Source organism: Microplitis mediator, chromosome 4 (assembly GCF_029852145.1).
Source record: "Microplitis mediator isolate UGA2020A chromosome 4, iyMicMedi2.1, whole genome shotgun sequence".
NCBI lineage: Eukaryota > Metazoa > Arthropoda > Insecta > Hymenoptera > Braconidae > Microplitis > Microplitis mediator.
This window is the reverse complement of record NC_079972.1, coordinates 9,781,735-9,800,198: the sequence shown is the minus strand read 5'-3', so window position 1 is coordinate 9,800,198 and position 18,464 is coordinate 9,781,735. Positions and strand designations below refer to the sequence as shown.

The window sequence follows — 18,464 nt, the reverse complement described above, 5'->3', positions numbered from 1 at the left end:
TCAGTCATCAAATTTCACTAAAAAAATTTTTTTTAAGAGGATATTTTGGTCTAGAAAGCCAAATTTTAGATGTTTTTTAAAACATAAATAAAAAACGGCAAAGATTTTTACAATCAGGTTTTTTATCAGTTGTTTATTTATGTGTGGAAAGTACAAAAAAATTTGGTGAAAAAAAATTCAAAATTCAAAAAAATACAAGCCCAAAAAGTGGAGACTCAAAAAAAAACCTGCTCCCTGATGTGAAAAAAAATTTCGGTCATTTCTTAAAGAGTAGGAATGTAGTTTTTGTTTGACGAGAGCAATTTGCAAAACAAAAATTTCGCTTAATGGCAGCCATGTAAAAAAAACGTAAATTTGTTTCCCTCAATATTTCTTTGAAAATTCTAGACTAGAATACCCCCTTAAGTGCTTTAAAATAGTATTATAGTCATCTCATATTTTTGTTTACCCCTAAACTTTTTTGAAAAATTTTTATTTTGTTCTCCAGATTTTTTGAAGGCACGGTCATATTTTTTTTCAAACTTGAAATCATTTCCAAATGATAATTTTTACGATTCGAAAAAAAAAATTAATAAATTCACTCTTCATTCCGGGTACGGTCGTATCCGGATGTCACTTTTTTATTTTCAAAATGTGAATTTTTATAGTACTGAAGTTCGCCGACGTCAAATAATTTTTGGATTTTTTTTTAAACAACAAATTATAAAAAAAAAATATTTGAAAAAACTGCACTTATAGTTTTTTCAATTTTCTACACGTGCATATTTTTATTTATATATTTTTTTTAAATTAAGTCGTTGAAAAAAAATTTTTATGATCCTGAAGTTAGCAGACAATTAACAGTTTTTGATTTTTTTTCATCAAATCGATTACAAAAAAAAAAAAAAAAAAAAAAAACTAAAAATATGCACATGTAGAAAATTTTAAAAACCATAGGTGCATTTATTTGAAATATTTTTTTTTTATAATTATAGTTTCTAAAAATAAATCCAAAAATTATTAGACATCAGCAAATGCAGTATCAATTTTTTCTCATTTAAAAAATTTCTTTTCTCTTGTATCCCGAAATAAAAAAATAATTAATAATAATAAATTAAATTTTGCAGGTGAAGATTACATTTGGGGTACAGGGAAAGTCGGCGTTAAATGTAGCGGTGAGTAACACAATATTAAATAAATATATATATTTTATAAAATAATATTAAACAATAACGATTGTGTCGATCCAGATGTTATTATGATAAATAATCTCAACAAATACAAAGATAATCACAAGGACACAAGTTCACTGATCCTCAGTGTGTTGGCTATTGTTTGACAACGATTATTATTAGCATTAAATAATCCACCACATTTATAACATACACAATACACTGCATACAGATAATGTGCATCCTATATTTATAGTATACACCATCCGTATAATAATTATAATATATATACATATATACAGTATAACTCCGAGACTTCTGCAATCGGTTGGCCCGATTATTAGGAATAAATTTACTACTGCTGTAGCATTTCTGATAAGTTAAAATTTTTTTAATATGCCGTGTGTTAAGTCTCAGTCCATCAGTTGTGCTAAGAATTTACTACATTTTTCAAGCACGTGTCTACATACTTGTTACATCCACATATTTATGTAACACAATCACGATTACGTCTTAGCTTAAATAATAATTATAATATATCTTGGTAATATATCTCACGTTTTGCGGTTAATTTAAGTGGAATATCTTGATTGTTGATTATTCGGCTCGCTTAGTTGCATCAAATTTTATTAAACAAGTAATTACAGCATCATCTTTACTCAATTCAAAGTCTTGGTACTCTGTACCTATACAGATAAACTAGTGTAGTATAGATCTGAGCTTAACTTGTTACTCTATTGCATTCTTACTTTACTTGGCGTCCTTTGTTATATGTGTGTCGACGTGATATTGCTTGAGATACGTCTGAACGTCGTATATCTCGACACGTGTATCTCATTCGTGCCAGATGTCGAGTCATTTCGGTGCTCCCTTATTTTTTTTTCCTGCTCTTGGGTTATTATTATTATTATATATATATATATTTTTTTTTTTTATTTTTATTCGGTCCTTTTTTGCAGAATGGGAATCGTGAGACATTGAACGCGTCATGAAACTTACATTCTTATCACACAATGCGAAAAAGATCACACTCATATCGTTTCTCACTACATCGTATACAACTTTAATAACATGTACTCCATTTTATCCAAGTGCTTGATAATTTGTTGGGTATAAAAAAGTTTTTTTTTGGTATTAGCTCGCACATTTTTTTTACAAGACGTCGTGTGTGTCTATTTACCCGGCACCCAGCTTATTTTAGATTCCTTATGTCATTCTTCATTTTTATTTAACCTTTTTTTTTATTATTTTTCATCCTTCTTTATACAACATTTGACGTTTATCACGTAAGCCAGTGGTTAGATATATTTTTGGATATCTAAATTGATATACCCAACTCGGTTACTTGTCAGGCTGCCAATTTTGCAGAGGCTTTGCATTCCTCTATTATCCAAACAGAGATTAAAAAGTTTTATAAGCAAAAATTATAAAAAAATTCAATTTATAAAAATTATTTTACCGCTAAATTTTTTTTTATTGTTTACAATTTTAAATATTTTTACACCCAATAAAAAATCATCTGAGCGTAATGTTTAAGTATGTAATAAAAATACCATTAGTCTAACTAAAAGTATAATAAAACAATTAGTAAATTAATTAACACGTTATTCGCATAATATAATAAGTGTATACACATAGTTTGAAAGATTTTTTAGTGTTAATGCATTTATTAGAGTTGTATATAAGATAATACATCGTGTATAAATATGTATATAAATTAAAAAGAAAAAGGAAAAAAGTTTTGAACGCCTTGATGCGTGGCGCCTTGATACCGATGTATGTGTATGCAACAAACGATATGATATCAAGTGATGTGTATTCTCTTGTGTTCGTCAGCCAATTCCCGGGTCTGTTTCGCTCGCGAATCGTCGAGGAGGCGACACCGTAGCATAGTAACACGCGTGTACAGGCGTATACTCGTTGGTGCTTCTGCTGTTGCTGTTACTGATGCAGGCGATGAGTTGTGTGTGTGTTGATATAAATGTGCATGTGCATGTACATATAGATGTACATGCAATAGCACTACTGTGCTTTCCTCTTCATCATCGCCGAGCTCACGACTGCTCCTCAAAACTCCTGCATCAATTCACTCATCTAAAAAGCATTCTCAAGAGCTAGACCACCAGTTTCTTCTTTCAACTTGATCCTCTCCTCTTGTACCTCGACTCTGGGCTCTATATACTACACTCTCAACTCTACTCTTTACTCTTGCTCATCGCTAACCTGGTCTCTACGCGTTCTTCCCCGTTTTATTCCTCTCACTCTTTCATCTGCTTCCCTCTTTACGTCTTTATCCCCGCGGCCACTCACTCCTTCGTTCGCTCGGTCGTAGTCGCTGGTTCTCCCCCTCATTCCCCCTTTACCCCTTTGCCCACCTACACACCTTCTACCGCTGCTTGGCCTCATCGTCATCGTACGATCCAGAAACGCCTCGGGTCACCGCAGCGGTCGAATGCAATTTCAAAAAGCCACGTCTCTTAGTCCGGCTGTAAGCCTCTACTTGCTGATTTTTTTTATTTTTTTCTTTACTTTTATTTTTATTTTTATTTTCTTACATCAGGATAACTATGAAAATTTTCTCGTTATCTTCTTCATTCTTCCCTCAGGCCTTTTGGGTCATTAGATACGATGAGGGAAAATGTTTCAGAGATAAAGTTGCTCATCGAATCAATGGTTTTATCGTAAATCGTCTACGCTATTACCTACCCCAAAAATTCTAACAGTTTTCATGATAGCCTGCACGTGTATACGATCTACTTTAACTTAACCTTTATATATATATACACTTTTTTTTTTGTACACACACATAAGTGATATGTCTATAATATAATATATTACTCATTCTATACGGATATATTATCGACACGATCTTGGCACACTGGCGATCAATAATTGCTTCCTGATTATAATTCGTCACGTATGAATAGGTCACAAGGTGATTCAAGGTCGAATTGAAATGGACTACTTGATTTATATTTATTTTTTTCTTTGTACGCAACACACTCATCAGTATATATTTTAACGCCTACGAATTTAAAACTATCATTTTTTTAACGCATGTTTATTTTTTATTTAAATTTTTTAAATTTTTTGGCTCGAGACAACGCATAGGTTTACTTGATTAACGATTATGCGCTTTAATATTTATATCTTCTTCTTCTTCTTCTTCTTTTTTATTTTTTTTCATATATTTTTTCGAGAAGCTTTTTAAATCAAACGATTATTTGCAAGGGCACCTACGGCCTTAACTACCTCAAGTCTGACAGTAAAAATTCTACATACGTGTAATTTTATTGTTTTATTTTCACACTTCTTTGTCTATATATTTCGTGTACGTGTATATTTATTAACGGATTTAAAATTCCATGGGTAATTTAATGGCGAAATAACCAATCGCAGCCCCGAAATTACTCGTACATGACAATTTCAATTCTGATTTTAGTTATTTTTAAGTTTTTATTTTTTATTTACTTGTATTGCCCCTGGTGGTATTGCGAGAATACAAAATTTCGTATACACTTTTTAAAATTATTGCCGTGAGTGAGGCGTCCCGACGCCCATGTCTCGTTAATCTCTTTTCAAAAGGCTTTCAAGGGGAAAATTCTTTGCTCAGCATCGAGCCAACTCATCTTATAAATTTTTTATTATATTTTTTCTCATTACTTATTATTATTTTATATATTTTTATGATCACGTTTATTTATTTATTTACTTTTTTTTATTTTACTTTAAATACTCTCTTAGACTATCTCTCTCTCTCATATATTTTATTAATACAACCGCAGTTTAAAGTGACTTGCGATACGTTAAGCTTTGTCGCGATTAAAATTGTTATCAGTAACAGTCTGGCACTTTGGATAAGAGACAAAGTTTGATAGACGTGAGAAAAGTTTGTGTGAATAAAATAAATTATTAAAAAAAAAAACAGGTAGACAGTTTCTTTTCACACTTATTATCAGTATAATCAACCGATTGTTATCGGTCTCCAAAAAAAATGAGTCGATATCGAGTTGAATTTTAATAATAAAAAAAAACGTTTTGATAAAGTTCTGAAATGGAGATAATGATAGACGTGAATGAGTGAAGATGATATAATCTACTAGAATTTTAGGTTTTTTTTTATTAAACTTGACGGTTATTATTAAAGAAGGGAATAATATTCGGCGATGAGATAGAGCACGGGATGGTACTGAGTTGTAAGAGTGAAGGGTACTAAGAAACAATCGAATGGGGTCGAAAATCCTCTTGTTGCTACGTCAAATCAAAAGAACTAACTTGGGGTACTATGAACTCTCTCCTCTTCTTTCTCTTCAGCCCACCTCATCTCACCCCCTTTTATATATATATATATATATATATATATATATATATATATATATATATATATATATATATATATATATATATATATATATATATATATATATATATATATATATATATATATATATATATATATATATATATATATATATATTAGGGTGGTTGTTAAAAATTAAATTTCCTCAGACGGCCCATAAAAAGCTTCTTTTTAGTGAAAAATACATGGGGAATTTGGTTTTTTTCTTTTTAAGTAAAACGAACACGTGCCCAGGAATGATACTTAAGTTAACCGACGTCTAATAATTTTTGGATTTTTATAAAAATTATGAATTATAAAAAAAAAATATTTTGAAAAATTGCACTTTAAGTTTATTCAATTTTCTACATGCGCATATTTTTAGTTTCTTTTTTTTTATTTGAAATGGTTGAAAACAAAATTCGAAAATTAACGTCGATCGATTGTCTGCTGACTTCAGGATCATGCCTCAGAATCAAAGTTCATTTTTCGATACAATCGGGGTTTTTTTCAAATATCTCATGAAGTATGCAGATTAAGGGAAAAATTCACATCATCAATTTTGTAGGAAATTAAATTCTTGACAAAAAAGGTCATATTCACTTTTTTTATAAAAAGTGTATTTATGAAGATATTTCAAAAAAACTTTTTTAGATCTTATCAATTGAGCGTTTCAAGGATTACAAATTTTGAAAAAAAAATTTTTCTAAGTGTATAGAAACTATTAGGAGCAGTAATAATTGATATGTTACGAGTTACGAAGTTGTCTATATTTAAGAAAAAACGTTCAAAAAATTTTTAACATTCGAAATCCTTCAAAAGTTTAATTGATAAGATCTAACAAAGTTTTTTTGAAATATCTTCGTAAATACCCATTTTATAAAAAAAATGAATATCACCTTCTTTGTCAAGAATTTAATTTCCTACAAAATTGTTCCTATGATTTTTACCTCTAATCTGCATATTTCATGAGATATTTCTAAAAAACCGCGACCGTATTGAAAAATGAACTTTGATCGTACTGAGGCACGTGTTCTTTTTACTTAAAAAGAAAAAACCAACTTCCCCACGTATTTTTTCACTAAAAAGAAAGTTTTTATGGGGCGTCTGAGAAAATATAATTTTTAACGACCACCCTAATATATATATATATATAGATATATTCGCACTAATCTTGGGTTGCCTCGCTTTCCTAGTCGTATATAACTCCCCTGACTTGTTCTTCTTTCTCCAGGAAATTATACCACTTCCGTTTTTCCAATCTCCGTGTGCCCCGTCGACAAGGATCCATCTCCATCGTCATGTCGTATATCTCACGGCGATCTTGCACGATCTTTCGATTTGCTATTCCATTTCCGTTGACGCGACTTTGCTTGATTCGTTCACAATCTCTCTCTCATTCTTTCTCATTCTCTTTCGCTCCCTCATTCTTTTCAACCCCCGTCTACTAAATCGATAACCAAATAGCTAGTGAGTTAACTGGATTCAAACTAAATTCTTAAAGTAAATTTTGGGTAAATTTCCCTACACTCACACTCTTCACGTTACTTTACTTCAGACACGAGTATATTTTTTTTTTATTACAACAATACGTTTCTTTCTTATCAAATAGCAATGCTAACCAAACGTAATAAACTAGATTCGATTTATTTTTATATTTGTTTCAATTTCTCTTTATCTGGAATACGCGAACAGTTTCTTCATAAGTGTTTTATTTATAAGAGTTACTATTTTTATTAACACGATTCGTGTTAAATTTTTATTTATAGTTTAATAACTGGTATTCTTTTACCCCCGTATATAAACTCGATTAAATTATCAATACACAATTAATTAAATTAATTCCTTAAGCACGACCCATATGAAAAAAATACATATCCGGACAAACCTGCATATATGAGACATATATTAATATATATGACATATCCGGATATATATTTTTTTCGTATGAGAAGCTTCTGTACAATTCTGCCGGTAATCGATTCAAACCTCTGTTATTTAATTACGATGAATAAATTAATTTAAAATTTTAAAACTTAGTCTGCTTTGCAATTTGTTAATTATGAGCAATAGTCAGTTATCTACACAGAAAAAAGGATTTTCTTGTCATAAAAAATTTTTCATTATGAATTCGAAAGGAAAATTTTCCATGAGTGTAAATGTAGCAGACATACAAAAATTTTTTAATTATGTATAAAAAGTTAAATAATTAAAATAATAAAATTTCAAAAAAATGCATGTACTGAATTTTGAATTGTCTAAACATGCATTTTTTTATTTTTATTTTATAAACATTTTAATTTATTATTTCAAAGTTTTAAAAATTGTCAGATGTCCGCAACTTTAACGAGTGTGAATGTAGCAGGCAGACAAATTTAAAATTATAAATAAATAGAGTAAATAATTATTAAAATAATATTAAAAAAAAATGCGCATTAAAAAAATTTTGAAATTAATAAGTGTATTTTTTATAAATATTATATTTTTAATTATTTTCTCTATTTATTTATAATTTTAAATTTGTTTGCTACATTCATACTCGTTAACTTTACTTGTCTATATTAGTACTAATACTATACTAGATAGTACTATACCATCATAAATTTTCTTAGAGCGAAAAAAAATCTTTTTCTAGTCCTGAGAAAAATTTCATAATGAAAAATTTTCTTTCCGCCAAAAAATCCTTTTTTTCTGTGCAAAGTATTTTATAATTACAAGTAAATTAACTATCGATAGATCGAAAATTTCTACATAATCCACTGACTTGAATTAAAAAAAAATTTATATTTTTACTGCAATATAAGCAAGCGTTTGTGTGTAAATTCAGTCTTGTAGACTATTTTAATTTATAATTTACAAAAGTATAGCGTTGACGTGAACTTTTTTTTTTCTTTACGTGCTTACATTGTAAGAGTACAAGTACATATATACTATTCCCAGACAAGTGACACGTGACATTATGTATCGTAAAGAGAGAGAATGACATGTATGACTAGTGTATACGAGTTATGTACAACACAGTGGGTAAGGTAATGTAAGGAGTAGGCAAATTTTGAGACTACACACTACACGATACTAGTGAGTATAGTCTCTTTATCGTAAAAGGCGTGTATTTTCACTCTGTCCCTCTTTTCTATACCATTATACATACATATTCTTCTTTTCTTCTTTTTTTTTCCTTCTCGCTTCAATATACACTACAGACTACACTACTATTGTCGTGTTGTTCACGGACTTTCGTGTCTACCGCGCTCGTGGCAATTACCATGTCACGATGGCATCATACCTCCTCTTACACCCACCTCCCCCTGGTTGCACCCAAGCTAGTTCTGCACGATGACGGTGTATATACTGCACGCCCGGAATTACATGGTCTAGCAGGTACATAGCATATATGTGCATCAAATAACCAGACCTACACCTCTATATCCCGCTCTCGACAACCCACTCCACTCTATATATACATATATACATATATATATTATTTCATGTATAATGACGCGTGGGGAAATTTCTTTTTTTTCCCTACTAATGTTAATGCCGATTGAGATAAAGGGTAAATACGGGTATAAAAATTATTTATTCTGTATGAGTGTAAAGTATCTTGGGATTTAGTAGTAACGAGTTTACAGTAATTGCAGATGGTGAATTATCGTTAAGTTTCTCTGATATTTTTTTAAATTTTAATATTTTATTTTTTTACCATGTGGTATTATTGCATCGTTTGTGCGGACTCTCGTATCGTTGGGGTCCTGGGCTCTTGCAATACAACGCGTAATGGCCTGCACGTATTATATATACCAGGTCCGTAGCCTTTGGCCTTAATCGATTGAATTAAATCCATCGACCTCGAGAGTACCTCCCTCGCACTCTTGCGCACATATTTATATGTATCTATATATAAAAGACGTACTTGTAACTATATACTACTTATTGTTAAATGTGTATGTATACATACATATATTTAGAAATATATATATCTACATACACACAATGACCACCTTCATCCACGTCCAACTTTCTCTCTTCATCTGCATCTTCTCCACGTCCTTTTTCATGCCATTTTGATTCTCTTTTCCTCGGTATATCTACTGAGTTGAATGATACTTGCAAGTTTCATACTCATTTATATTTATATATCTATATAACGTACTCAGTTCTTGCTAGCCTTACGTACAATGTATTTTTAGATTCATTTTTATTGGCCATACGTATGGGTCACTGGGAATTTATATTCAATTTTACGATACTATTATTAAATATCTTTTTTTTTTTTTTATAAAAATATATAAGAGTAATAAATTATTAACTTGAAAAAAACTTTAAACAAATATTTATTCGATTTGCAGAAAGAATATTTAATTGAGTTTAGTACTTATTGAATATTCAAATGCTGAGTTGTAAACATATGTCGATACCTTAGTACACACCACGTACTCATTTTTTAACCGCTGACATAGCTAGCAATTTTAAATTGTCCCTCATAATTTATTACCGTTTTTTCCTTTATGTAAAGGCTAATTGTAATGTATAATAATAGTTTGTAACACTTAATAATAATAATAACAGTTGATAAAAGTTTACAGTTTGCCTTAAATATTTATCGAATTTTATGCCAAGCTTGGATGGGTAGTAATATATTTTTTTAAAAAATAATAAATACGTTCTTTTTAACGGATTTTGGACATTTGTTGCTTGATGGAAATTTATTAAGTAAAATATCAAAATGTATAGACACAGTTTTTATTAATCTTGCAATCAGTTTAATTAGAGGTGTGCAAATTGTTTGAACTTATCCGAGTAGCACAGAGATAACTTTAAGATGTCTTTTAAAATGATAAGACAAATTTTTTTCAGTCTCAATGTCACTTTTGGTATAAATACGACATGCAAATGTTGCTTCCGGAGACAGAGAAAATTTGTATTGTTTTTTCTGTCTTATATCAATTAAAAAATCATTTAGACGACTTATTTTACCATTATTTGTAATTTACTTTTTGTCGTCACTTGTGTTAAGGGGATACGCCACCGGACCTCTTTCTCACACTTAGAAAAATAAACAGGACTATCTTTGTTGCACTCATAGAATAAATGAGAATTTTTTTTAAATTTTTCTCGGAGACGAATTAGAATTTTTGAAAACACGAAATTTCTAGCCCTCTGTTAAGATTTCAAAAAACGCTAAAGACTCTCTATTTTAGGTTTCCAGTGTTTGTCCGTGAATTAAATTGAATTGAAAATCGGTTACCCTTACCCCTTAAGTTATTTAAGTAGATATTTTTTCGGTGACATAAATTTCTGATTGTTTTGTGAGCATGCTGGTGCCTTATCGATATGTCAAAAAGTAGCCTAAAAACTGATATCTTATAGATGTCACAAAAACAAGTGTGCTACTTGGGTACGACTTATTCGAATCAAATAATTCGAAAACTTACGAATTATTCGAAAATTCCAAAATTATGTAAGGTAAGAGACCTAGTACCTGATCAGGAAACTAATACCTGATCACTCCGGTTATTTGTATATCTATATCTACCAAATTTAACTAAATATAGATATACAAATACATGGAGTGATCAGGTACTAGTTCCTTGATCAGGTACTGGGTCTCTTAGCTTACCTGAAGATCGGAACGTTTTACACGCAACGAAAATGAAAAAAATTTATGTAATTTGACTGCTTAAGGGGTAGTTCTGGTGGTTGGGATGGCCTAAGATGTTTGGCTGGCATACTAACATCTATATCCGAAACATTTCAGAAATCTAATCATCCAGTAAATTTTTTTTTCGTTGCGTAAAAAACGTTCTAAACTTTAGGTACATCTAAAATTTTCTTTTAAACGACTTATAGTTGTAGTAGATTTTCAAATAATTCAAATTATTGTCAGAGGTAAATAGAGCTTAGACACAAATATTTTCGGTTACTTTAAAAACTAAGCTTTCCATTAAATAAAAATTGAATATTTGAAAACTGACCAAAATTTTCTTGATTCGAATCGAGTAATTTAAAAAGTTACAAACAAATCAAAAACTCGAATACTTCTAAAATCAATGAATAATTTGAAAAGATTCGAATAGTTCCAAATATTTGAAAAGTTACGACTAATTCGGAAACTCGAATGATTCGAACCCGATTCGCACACCTCTAAGTTTAATATTTAAATGAAAAACATTATTTATGAAGTTGGTGAGTTAATATAAACTTTATTTGACACTTAAAATTACAGGGTCTTATTTATTTACAATTAATGACGTTAATTTGAAGTTAAAAAAAGAAATTTGATAGCAGTTAAGATTTATCGATTATCGTGAATGAAGTTATTTCTTCTTCTATACCCGTTAACAAGTTGAAGTTGAAGTTTAACTTGAAGTTGGGGCATAAAAAACATTAAAAACCAGTTTCTTAACATCCGATAATATCTGAACGTGTTTTTAAGTGGTATTAAATTAACAAGTGTAAAATGATTTTTTTGCGTTTGTTCAAGCTCTAATATTTAAAAAAATTTTTTTTTATAACCAGATATTATCTTATGATTCTTCTCTTCAATAAATATGCCGTGTAATTCTTGACATCATCAATCTATTCAAACTTCGATATTGTACGATTTTTTTTTTTTTTTTTTTTTTTCAATATTAAGTATATACATTTTTTTTATTTTGTCATAATTATATTCTTCATGACGTATTACCGGTTTATTAAAAACTAAAAAATCATAAAATTATTAAAAATAATATTTCAATATAAAAAATTTATTTCATTTATAAATACAAAAAATTTTTTATTTTTTTTACATCCGCTATAAAAAATATTTTTATACTTTAAAAAATTTTTCTTTACATTCAATTCATTTTAAATTTATAAATTATTATTACGATCATTTTTTTTGTATTTTATTTATATATTATACATATATATAAAATATGTATAAGTTTAAAAATTAGAGGCTAATGTCCTATTCACTAAAAAAATTTTCCAAGTCGAGAGAAAGCTCCTAATCTTGGCCTGTGCCAAAAGTCGGCCATCTGAGTATTTTCTTATCTGTCTTTTCTTTCCAAAAATAAGTAATTTCCGAACTGTATGCGATGGATCATAATAAAAATTACCTTCCTGGAATTACTATACTCCATTTTTGGTTAAAAAACACAGTTAGCCAAAAGTAGGAGTCAAGTGGCCAACTTAAGACGGGTTTTTAGATTTTTTTATCTCGTAAAAGCTTCAAACATAAAATAAAAAAGTAGAGATTGATGCATTGCAGCATAGTCTAGCAATCACAGATTTATTTTTTAAAAAATTGCCATTTGTTCAGGAGAAAAGCGTAGACAATACCTCCATTTATTGTCTAAGTGCAATACGGAAAGTACCGTTCAGTCATTCGAGTGCAAGAGAGCGAACAAACGAACTGTTCTTAAGGATTTTTTCATTTTATATTTTTTATTATAATTGTCCTCAGATATAGGCATACATTTTAAAAAATTTTTTTGACTCGGTGTAGTGTAAATGTCTCGGTGTAAAAGTTTTGGTGTGAAAATTACACGAAATTCGGTGTTAAATTTAGGCGGTGTGAATTTAAAATTTTTACACCGCCAAATGTTCAATTCATGATAATTTTGCGCTATGAAAATTAATCATAAAAGTATTTAAATGTTCAAAATACTATTTAATATCTAAATAAAATTAATGTAGTTATTGATTAAGTAGTAGTTAAAAATATTCAGTGATCGTTTGTTGCTCATTAATAAAAATTACAAGTAACGGAATGGTGTAAAAAAATAGATTAGACCATGTTAAAATTACACAGATGAAAATTTACACCGAGAGAATATCACACCATCATTTCACATTACACGGCCGTGTAAAGTTTTCCGGGTCCATTTTTACACCGAAATTTTTTACAGTCTATTTTATATTTTGGAACTCGCACTGTTACACATGTGTAAATTTATGTATAAATTCAACGTTTCTTATCGAACTTATACAGAAAAAAATAAATTTCCGATTGAAAATAAATACACGGAAAAAAATATTAGTAAATAATACTCGGATTCTCATCAACAGCGCGCCTAGACCGAATATTAGTAAATATTGTGGAGTAGAACGTAAGAAATTAATAACAGATGCATTTTTTTGACAAGTGTCTTGTAGTTTTTTAAGGTTTAAGTAGTAATTTTATATAGTCAAGCAGTATATTTAAACGATTAACTGTTAATTATAGCAGTTTAAACATTAAAATTATAATTTTACTGATTGAAACGACATTAGTTATTGAACATAACATAAATAATTAGAAGTTGAACTACAATTATTGTCAATCATTTTTTTCCGTGCATTTTAAATTCAATTTTTTTGAAAACTTCAATTTTCTCGGACAAAGTAGAAATCTCTGGCCAAGACAAGTTTTTTTGGCTCAAAAAAATCTTGACTCGGTTCCCGAAGTCGTTTGTCTTAAAAAATATTTTTTAAACTCAAAATAACTTTTTTTTATCGTGTACATAAATAGAAATTTTCCAGAAAATTATTGAGGTAAATTCAAAATTTATTTGATCAATGATAACTTTATACATTGAATTCGACATTTTATTTTACGATTCGGATTTTATTTTTAAATTGTCATCATTTTGTTAAAATGGCCGACTTTTGGCGCATTCACTCCCCACACAAACTTATGATCAGAACAATCGATAGTATTAAATTTAACTTTTCCGCGTAAATTACTAAGTGAAGAAATTTATTTTAAAATTCATAAATCCTCTTTATTATAATCTTCTTCAATAAGTATATGTTTTATATATTTATTGTATTTTATCGACTGTAAAATAAATTCAAAGTATCAATAAAAAAATTAATAACACCCGTAATGTTTCGCGTTCAAGAGATGCATGAAAAAATAAATTTAAAAAAACTAAAATCAGGTGATGGAAAAAAAGTTACGCATAAAAAAAAACCAGCATTTATTTAAAGTTATATCTTAAAAAATGCAGCAGTAATATATTTATATAATGAAAGTTAAAGTAAGCAGTGGCGCGTATCCAACGATTGCATCTAAATAAATTAAAAATTTTCCATCGAGGAATAATTGTAAGAAAACTTTTAAATAAATGAATAAATTAACAATAAAATAAATAATTAATAATATTAATAAAAGGAGAGTTCGTTAACATTTATCAAAGGGAAACTATATACACTTAAGTTTATAACTAAAATATTAAAACCCTTGACGCATATGCACATACGTCCAGCATACCAAGTGTCACTGCCAAGTACACGCGCGCGCTGAGTTTACGTTGGGTGAATTTCAAAAGCATTAACGCTCTGCGTATTGTGTATGCACGCGAGATTCATCAGATTCACGTGCATTTGTATATGGCGCAAGCCACCAGCCTCATATGCTGTTACGAATTACCTACACTACCTCGTAAAAAAAATTTATCCGTCGGTTACATCGTTATATACCGTATAACTGTATAAATAATTAGCATTCATTAAATAACGTAACATTAAATTAAATATTAATGTTAATATTAATGATTTAAATTAATTATTAATCATTTATCTCCATTTCAGTTTTTTCGACATAAATACCGTACCCCGTTAAATATATTATTATTTACTTCTTTACCTTTTTTTTTCGTACAACTGTAACGATGTCAACTTTATACTCACGCGATCCCGCGGGTAAGATTTATCATGTTGCATCCTTAATCGTCACGCTAGAATTGGTTTTCAAGGTCAAGGTCGGCTGTTGAAATACCTGTATCTAAATTTATATATATAAGTATATTCGGATATTTATATAGGAGCGCGAATGGGTAATTCATATCAAATGTAACTTTTATTATTATTATTGAAATAATAACGAGCAACTTACAGTCACTAAGTGACATGAGTACACTGTAAAAAGAGCGGTGTTAAAAATGGACTTATTTTAACTCCGCTCGGTGTTAAAATGAAATTACACCGGTGTAGGAGGCGTAATTCGGCGGTATTAAAATAACGTTGTAAAAGCGGGGTAATCGGTGTAAAAGCGGGATGAACTGCGTCTGCTTAGAGTATTAACTTAAAAGATTATAAAACACAAAAAATGTCAGTTCTTTATGAAAATTAATAAAAAATCTCATTTATTAACAAGTAAGTAAAAATATTCACAAAGTAAAATATTTTAACACCGGTAAAGAATATCTACACCGGCGGCGGCGTTATTTTAACACCGGTCTAGAATATTTACACCAGCGGTGGCGTTATTTTAACATCGGGGAATTTTTTTTAATACCGGTACAGAATATTTCCACCGTTGGCAGCGTTATTTTTACACCGCTTTCGGTGTTGAAATTTAACACCGCCGATTTTAACACCTACACCGCTTAGACTTACCCCGGTGATTTTTTACAGTGTATTACTACCAAATTTATAAAACATGATTTGAATTTAACTGTTTATTAAAATCTGAACTCTAAAATTAACTCTAGAATCTTTTGTTCATTTCTATTGTCATTGGAATTTAATGAGACAAATCTTGAGATTAACTTGCAAACTTATTGATTTCGGTGATTGTAGATGGGATTCTTGAAAAAAAATCTACACGGCCAAATTTTCTTTTATTAGTCGTCTAATATATTTTTTTTCACTGATACCCAATTAAATCTGTTTAATTTTTATTATCATAGATGACATGGCATAGACTAAATTTTTCTTATTTTCTCTTAATTATATATATAATAGTCATATATATTCAGTGATATTCAGTGACAGAATAATTAAAATATTAATTTATTTAAAGAAAATAAATACGATCGTCTGTTTTTCCCGCGTAATTTAAATGTAATTCGAATAAACAGATAAATATAATTATCTCGATATTTGGCAATAAAAAAGAGTTTAAACCATGAAAAGGCACACAATCAAGTCAAGACTTTTCTAACGATACCAAATTTAATAACATTAACTAATTCTATCATATAGATATGGCAGGAACAAAATTTTCTCTTAAGGGCATTCTCAGACAGTACCCCCGACTTTTTAAAAATATACAATGACTCAACTGTCATAACCGTATTAAAATTTTGTCGAGGTATAGAATTTTTTAAAAAATTACTTACAGTTGACATCAGTTGGGAGTTAAAAAAAATTTCAAAAATAAATTTCTGTAAAATCTTCATGTCAATTTTTAAATTAAAATTTTCAAATTCTGTACGCTAAAATTTATTCAATAAATTTCGTTTACCTCCCAATTGATGTCAACTGTGGTAATTTTTTTTAATTAATTAATGAAATTTTGAAACGGTCATTATAATTTAAAGTCATTGAAAGTTTTTAAAAGTGGGGGGGGGGGGCACTGTCTTAGACACTAAATGATATTAATAAAAAATTAGAGTGATCTAATCGACATATTTATATCGTCACATATCACATCGACATGATATTATAGCTAACAATCCGTATACAAGTAAAATGCATAAACCGAGACGAAAAATGACGGCACATTGTCGCTGGTATAATTTAGAGAGATCGAAAACTTTATTTTATTTTATATATATAAGTTTTTCGAGGACGATGGTAAATGTATAAGTCTGTGTAGGTGTGAATCTCAACGCATATATTCACATACATATTTGTGGTATGCCGTACGTTCACGCAACACATCTATATATATTTTAAAAAAAGAAGGGATAAAGAACGACAATGATGTGAATTAATTTTCTTTTCACAATGAAAAAAAAAAAAATGCTGAGAAAAATTTTAAATAGACGGTATAATTTTTTTTGTGTTTATTAATAAAAAAAAAAAAAAAGAATTATTATCATTGTTGTTATTTTAATTTTTAAAAATGTAATTAATTATTAATTATCAATAATTAATTTTTAAATTGCAATTATTTAATAAATGCTAAATACATTATTAATATTTTTAGTTTTTAATTTTTTAGTTACATTTTATAATGAATAGAAAATAATCTGTAACCGATTATTAACATTAATTTATCATTCATGTATATATTAAAACGACAGCAATGAATAATTTTTATTCAAGGATGAACTTGTAATGTACTTCCTACTGATTAACGTTTATAAAATTGTCATTATAAGATCGATTGGATATTTTTTTTATCAACGTAGCAAAAAAATTTATCTCCACTTTTTTATTTCTTTTATTGAATAAGATATTAATGTACAAAAGATTTCATTCTCTGGTTCTCGTTTTTTTACTTATCGGCAAACAATAAAAATAATTGTATTTTGATCTCAATCGGTAATTTTTTTACGCTTGTCGGTTTTTTTAAATTGAAAAAAAAAAAAAAAAAAAAATTAATTATTGTTGATTACATTAAGTCGCGATAATAAAAATTAACGACTCAAGAAAATAATTTAGTCATAAAAATCTAAAACTTTCATTGGCTCATGACTTTCATCATTTATAAATTATTATCATGATTACTCATATAAATATTAAGTAATGAAATGTTATATAACTATTCAGCATAATACTGTTAGCAAACGCTATTAATATCTATGACATTTTTATAAAATGTAATTTTTTAATAAAAAACATCGTGTTTTAAATAATAAAAAATAATTAATTTTAATCAAGCATACAAGACTCGAGCTAAATATATATCCGATTATCTAATTATATTTTTAAAAATATACAACTACTCATGTGTAACAAATTAGTACAGTAGTAAACTCGTCTGTCCGATGGCTTATAAATCGCTTATCAGATTATACAAGTTTGTTTAATATTCAAACAATTTAACACTTTCATTATTCAATCACCAATTAAATCATTTTACATATTCAAAACTTTAAGTAATTATTAAAATAAAATATAATGAAATAAAACGAAATAATTTAGATAAAGTTGTCATTCTATGGAATTTAGTATCGTGTATTGTAGATATATATCGGAGCGTATCTGCAATACACTTCGATTGTAAATCATGCATTTTACAAAGTTCATATCTGCGGGTGGCGCATGCGTTT

General features: G+C 28.7%; 1 protein-coding gene across 4 annotated transcripts in view; it reads left to right on the top strand.

Moving 5' to 3' along the window:
* The window catches only part of LOC130666941 (phosphatidylinositol 3-kinase regulatory subunit alpha), a 73,904-nt gene that overhangs the window by 3,305 nt on the left and 52,135 nt on the right, over window positions 1-18,464 (top strand). For all 4 annotated transcript variants that reach the window (XM_057468284.1, XM_057468283.1, XM_057468282.1 and 1 more), the window contains one exon: window positions 1,107-1,154. In XM_057468284.1, coding sequence (XP_057324267.1) covers window positions 1,107-1,154 — 48 coding nt within the window. The remainder of the gene's footprint in view (window positions 1-1,106; window positions 1,155-18,464) is intronic.